Source organism: Thamnophis sirtalis, unplaced genomic scaffold, assembly GCF_051295495.1.
Source record: "Thamnophis sirtalis isolate CommonGarterSnake01/CBP01778 unplaced genomic scaffold, rThaSir2_p1.2 scaffold_10, whole genome shotgun sequence".
NCBI lineage: Eukaryota > Metazoa > Chordata > Lepidosauria > Squamata > Natricidae > Thamnophis > Thamnophis sirtalis.
Genome location: NW_028261390.1, coordinates 21,204,227 through 21,211,103, shown reverse-complemented (window position 1 = coordinate 21,211,103; position 6,877 = coordinate 21,204,227). Strand labels below are relative to the sequence as shown.

General features: G+C 37.4%; 1 protein-coding gene across 4 annotated transcripts in view; it reads right to left on the bottom strand.

Annotated features, from left to right (window-relative positions):
* Positions 1-1,064: 1,064 nt before the first annotated feature.
* NPNT (nephronectin) overlaps positions 1,065-6,877 on the bottom strand; it is a 68,886-nt gene continuing 63,073 nt past the window's right edge. For all 4 annotated transcript variants that reach the window (XM_014062147.2, XM_014062153.2, XM_014062158.2 and 1 more), the window contains 2 exons: positions 5,911-6,167; positions 1,065-2,958 (listed from right to left, as the gene is read on the bottom strand). In XM_014062147.2, the coding sequence (XP_013917622.2) occupies positions 2,863-2,958; positions 5,911-6,167 (353 nt within the window). In that variant the 3' untranslated portion in view covers positions 1,065-2,862. The remainder of the gene's footprint in view (positions 2,959-5,910; positions 6,168-6,877) is intronic.

The window sequence follows — 6,877 nt, the reverse complement described above, 5'->3', positions numbered from 1 at the left end:
ACAGGGAAAAACTTGTAACGGCACGTCATCATGTGACATATCACCACATTTTCCTCCTTCGCTAAACTGGGGTGGGTGTGGCCAGCACATGGTGCATCCGGCCTGTGGGCCGTGGATTTGACACACCTGGTCTAAGATATTTCTGCTAAAACATTGTCTTGACTAATCAGGGAAATTGCAATTACAGCTAGGGAAGAAAACCTTCTCAGCTATGCCAACGGCTCTAATGGAATGTATTAAAGGCCATCAATTTACTTTTACAATGTTTCTTTTCAAAGTACTATGCCTTAAAAAGCAATGTTTCTATCAAAAATTATCATATCTATAAATGGTTTAGTCTGAATGTTGCAAACTTTTAATAGCTGTAAAATTTTAATGTCTTTAACACTTAGATATCCTGCAATCTTACCCAAGAATGCCCCTGTGAACTAATGAGACTTTGATCCTTGAATATGTTTTAGAAATAAATATATATAATTAATTGGGTGAGAGGGGTGGTTGAACAGTTTTTAGGAGCGCCATATTGTTGACCCCTGGAGTATTGTGAGAAATACAGGAAGAAACCAAATGTGAGTTGAGAAGCAATTTCAGATATGTTGAGAAATTGAGCTAAATTATTTTGGACTTATAAAAAGTGATAGGTTGGCCACCTGTTTTGTTTCTATCAAGCCACACTGAACAGCTGAAGATATACTCATTTTGAGGCAACAAGAGGATTTTCCATGGCAGTCCCCATACCTAGGTAGCTTCTTGGGAAGATTAACATGCCAACCATGTGATTGTAATCTGAATGCAAGGGGAGACGTTTTAAATTTTTGCAAATAAGAATTAAAAGATCCAAATTCTAAGCCACTGCAAACTCTCTTTGGATTTTCTACCTCATTCTGCTGCATTTTTGTTGTGCTTTTTTCTCTATGCTATACTGGGCAAGACCGAGTTTTGATCAATCTGAAACGGAACCATTTTGCAAGCCTCCTGCTATGTTCAGGAAACAGTTTTTCTTCCTTATTATGTGGGTTATATCATCTGTCCAGAAATAAAGACAACACCATCTGAAAAGAGGGGAGTGTAGATATAATTTATGCAATAATGTACAGGCAGTCCTCGACTTATGATCACAATTGAGCCCAAAGCTACTGTTGCTAAGTGAAACACTTGTTAAGTGAATTTTGCCCCATTTTACGTCTTTTCTTGACACAATTGTTAAGTGAATCACTTCAGTTATTAAGTTAGTAACGCAATGGTTAAGTGAATCTGGCTTTCCCTTTGACTTTGCTTGGAAGGAGACTGGAAAAGGTGACACTGCAACCGTCATAAATATGAGTCAGTGGCCAAGCATCCGAATTTTCATCGGGGATGCTGCAATGGTTGTGAGTATGAAAAATGGCCAAAGTCACATCTTTTAATGCTGTTGTAACTTTGAATGGTCATTAAATGTACCCGTTGGTTGAGGACTACCTATATAATTCTGGTTAATACATGACTAGTCGTTGTGCGTTTCTTTGCTTATGCATCCCGAAACCTATTTTGTTTCTTATTAGTGTCTGAATAAGAGAGGAAAAACTCCTATCATACAAACTTTCCTTGAAAATATATATATATGATCATATATAAATGATCATATATAAATATGGCTGTGTATGTTCCAGCATAACTCTTGGACACCTCGAGCAATTTCAACCAAACACAGATGACTTTCTGGGAACAAATACAGTAGGGTTAGGGTCCCTAACACACCTCGGAATCTGTGTGCGTGTGTTCCAGCATAACTCTGGAATGACTGGGCTGCTGAAATGAAAAGGACTGAATTATATCTATAGTGTCAAGTCACAGTACTTTTGACAGTGATACGGTGCCTTTTGGATTCAAGTTCTGTTAAGATATAACCTGTTGTGCCTTAAAATGGCTTCTACTCTACAGCACAGTGGAGTTTCCATGGTAACGGCTTCGCAGTACTCCACAAGGAGGCTCACTCTAATACAGGATTGGGATAAATATATACTCGGGCTACGCTGGGTTATCAGCTAGTATATTAAAAAAATAAAAATCCATCAATGCCAAGTTGTGCTGCTGATACCAGTCATGAATGCTTTTTTTTTTCAGAAAAGGATTGTTGAAGTCTAATTCTCCTGAATCTGGTAATACTCACATTATACTCATTTTTGCAATTGTGTAAAATATTCTACAGATGGGGTATAGAAAGGCAAGGAAAATTACCGGGTCTTAGATATTTTAAAAAGAACTTGCTATTGAACTACCGACTTCTTTTGCTAGTTTAACTATAACGTGTGCAAATGTTATTTCCTCTTACATCTAGAGTTTGCAAATATACAACATATATAAATACATTAACAATAATAATACATATTTATACAGAACACAGCACTACCTATATTAAGAATTGCAGTGCTACTCTTTAACTGCCTTTTGCAATAAGATAATGGGATAAATGTTATTTATACACACAGAGACACACAAAACACTCTACTTTAAAATTGATGGAGTACAATAATAATGGGTGTATCTTCAACTTGTGACACAAAAGGAGCCATAATCAGCCAATGGAAAACACAAGAAGACATGGATTCAGATGTTGACTCTTTTTAAGGACATTTAGGCAGTTTTTTCTTCATAAAGGATGTGTATATCCTCCAATCAGAACCTCCTAAAGCACAGACAATGTTAACCAATGTTAATGGCTTCTTCTGTTTAAGCTTTCCTTGCTATTACAGGAAATTTGAATTATTTATATGGAGATCCACCGTGATTTCACAAAGACAAAGGAGAAGTTATCAATCATCCACGTGTCTCAAATAATATCTATGGACAACAAAAGTCTGTTCTCGTCACCCATCTGTACCACTAATGGTCCTGAGAACATCGGCCTTTCCTCAAACTTATATCATCCAAACCAATTTCCCCAGTTCTTCCTTTTCCTTTTTCTCCTTTAAAAATAACCTGAGAGAGGAAATAAAAAAGACATATGAGATTGATTGGGTTCATATATCACTAACCTGTTGCTTACTTAATAAGTAACAATTGTGACCCATCAAATGAGCGCCCGACAAAAGCGAGACGACAAAACCGTGACGAGAAAAGAACGAAGACAAAATCACACCCACAGAAGTGCGCCGCTAAATGCGCGCCGACGAAAGCGCGATTAAGGTTAAGGTAAGGGTTAGAGTTAGGGTTAGGGTTAGGTTTAGGGTTAGGGATAGGTTTAGGATTAGGTTTAGGGTTAGGGTTATTACGTTGTTTTCGTGTTGTTTCTTGATGGCACGCTTTTGTCGGCGCACATTTATCGGCGCGCTTCTGTGGGCGCAATTTAGACCTCACTCTTTTCTCGTCGCGGTTTTGTCAACACACTTTTGTCGAGCGCGCATTTGTCAGTGAACCAGTAACAATGGCTTTAGCTATACATAACACCAAACTATGAACCATGATTTATGAAACACAACAATTATGCTCACACATTATACTAAGTAACACTGCATTTTAGATAAGTGTAATGTGTGAACTTGGCAACTTTCAGTTTATATATATACCCTAACCTTTTGTTTATTATATGATCTAGGATGTTCAGAGAAATATAGAATATTTTTGAATAGGAATATCCTGTTTCCATAAAAATAAGACCTCCCTGGATAATATGCCTAATTGGGCTTCTGAGTGCATGTGCTAAAATAAGCCCTCCCTGAAAATAAGCCCTACCCATAAATATTGCAAAACAGCAGCAGCCATGAGGTGACCATGTTCACCGCCTCCTGCACCTCAAAAATAATAAGATGTCCCTGAAAATAAGGCCAAGTGCTTATTTCAAGGGTCAAAAGAAAATAAGACCCTGTCTTAGTTTTGGGGAAACATGGTACTATAATTGGCATTTACATATGATGTACATTTATTCAGATTTAGCTCTAAGTTAATCACAGATTATGAATGGATTTATAACAGTAAGGGAGGTTTCTAAAGCTATAAAAAGATTAAACTAGGAAAGGTGCCTGGACCAGATGAATGATCAGGTTCTTCTTATAAATGATTTGTGGATGAACTTTTACAACCTTTACAAAACATGATTAATCTTACAGATTAATCTGTAAGAGGGAAGATGCCAAAGAATTGGAAAGAGGCTAATAAAATATTATCATTCTAACATCAGAGGGACAAAATTTGCCTTTAACAGGAGACTATAGGTCAATATCATTATTGAATAATAAAAACTACAAGTTGTTTGCAATTTTTTTGGCTGATAGATTGAAAATAATTTTGCACTGATTTCTTCATTTCTTCATGGAGATCAACATGGGATTTTACTTGAAAGAGAGTTAAAGGACAACCTTAGAAAACAACCCACCAATCTTTCCATAAAGTAATTTTGTGCAGTAATTTTGCTGTGGTTATCATATGTAAGGTTCCCTTAATTTTTCCAAATGTTGGTCCATTGGTCCCAACATTTGCTCTCAATTGTATATTCATCTTTAAAATTTTCTAAATCAGTCTATATACTTGAAACCACAATATTGTAGGTTTTTTTTTACATATCCACCAAATACGATAAAACGTCTTTGCTGTTCCTATTTCCAACATGTATTTGAAATGCTTTCACACATTTTAGACAATTTTTCTGTTATCATATACCAGCAGTACGTAATTTTGTAAAAATTCTCTTTAAGATTATAATATAATGTAATTATATTTCAATCCTTTCAACCACTTATTTAACCCATTGTTCCATATATATATATATATTACTCTCAAAAGTTTAACTCCCTGTAAACGTCATTCTTTTGTCATTCTTTCACTTGCTTTGTTTAAAATTTCAATTGAAGTGTATACATTTTAAAATTCCAGATTCATCTTTTGTACACAATTTCATTTCAAACTCTGTCTTACAATATTCAAAATAATGAACTCCTTTTTGTCTAATTTAACTATTTCTACCAACTGTAAATAAGAAAACCATTGGCAATGTCCAGAGGTGGGTTGTTCCCGGTTTGGCCCAAATCGGCCAAACCGGTAGTAACAGCAGCAGGAAGCTCCGCCCACCCACCCGGACACTTCTGAACATGTGCAGAAATGTCGCCCGTGAGCGTGCCCCCCCACCGGAACCAGTAGTAAAAAAATTGGCAGCCCACCACTGCAACTGTCTCTCTGTCATCAATTGCTCTTTTGATTTTATTTTGTATTCTCCTTGACAAATTTCTAATATTTCACGATAAGTTAGCCATTTATATCTGTTTATTCTTTCTTGTCTATCAAATGCTTCTTATTCTGAGAGCCACAGAAGTGTTTTTAGGCACAACCTGAAATTTTATCTCTTCAATTTTCTCAATATGGCACATCTAACATAATTATTTTTAAAATCCACATTAATCTTTCTTCTATCATACCACAAATAACCATGCCACTCAAATTTGGCACACAAAGAAAAAGTGTTGTAAATTTTATAATCATGAAATCTTGCGATTGAAGTAGGGAACTGCAATTTAAGTAACACTTTTAAATCTAATCAATACCAAAGAAAAATGGTTATTGTGGAAAAATAAATATTTTGAGGAATATGGGGAAGAAGATATGCTTTATATGTTTCAAGCTCAACCCTTAAGAATTCAACAGGGAATTTAATCCAATACTAGTAACAGCGGGGAAGATTTTTACTTATTAAAAAGCATAATAATTAAGATGATTTAATTTTTATCATGGTTCATAGAAAAAGGTGCAATGCAGATACTATTTTGATAATTAACATTAAGCAATCAAGATATTCCACTGAACAAATTGTAACTCATATATAGATTAACAGAAGGAAATGTAACTCTATTGAATATATTAAATATAAATAATATTGTGTGCTCTCTCTCCCTCCCCCCTCCCTCCCCCCTCCCTCTCCTTAGATCCCAGAATTGTACTCACGCTTTTGATGCCAGGTCCTTTCAATGTTATATGCGTCTGACTCCAACCGTGACCTCTGTTCCTTCCCCAAATTGCTGGCCCATGAATACCAGTCTTTCTTAGAAAGACTTGAAGCAAACCGGAGTGTAATCCAGACACTTTATGCCTAAAGGATAAACACAGATCTTCGGAGCGAGCTAAATGGCCAAGTGGGAGAACCAAGCGGGCAAATCGACCTGCCTTCCCTTTGGGTTGAGAAATAGATAAGTATTGTCCACCTGTTTAAAACAAAGTGGGAGGAGAAAACAAACTATTTCAACATGCCCTTGAAAAAAGGAACATGATAATAAGAAATTAAATTTGTGGCTGCCAGAAAAGGCTAATACTGATCACCCAGCTGTAACACTGTAAGTAATGTGAATGTAGCACTGAATTGATAGATTTATTTTAAATTGGAGTGCCTCCACATGTGTACTGGACCCGTGTCCCTCCTGGCTGGTCGCGAACAGCAGGGAGGTGACACGGGGCTGGATCCAGGCGATAGTGACCGCCTCTCTCCGTTACACCTATCCTCTGCGAGCTGCACTGGCTGCCTATTGGTCTCCGGATATGCTTCAAGGTGCTAGTCGTCACTTATAAAGCCCTACATGGTATTGGACCTGGGTACTTGAGAGACCGCCTTCTGCCAATCACCTCCCATAGACCCATTAGATCCCACAGATTAGGCCTCCTCCGAATTCCATCTGCCGGCCAATGCCGGCTGTCAACCACCTGGAGGAGGGCCTTCTCTGTGGCTGCTCCGGCCCTCTGGAACGATCTCCCCGTGGAGATTCGGACCCTCGCCACCCTTCAGGCTTTCCGTAAAGCCGTTAAGACCTGGCTGTTCCAGCAGGTCTGGGGCTGTTGAGTTCCACCCCTACTCGAATTGGTTGTGCTTGTTGTGACTTTTTAAATTGTTTTGTATTGGTGTTTTGTTTTTGTTTTTACT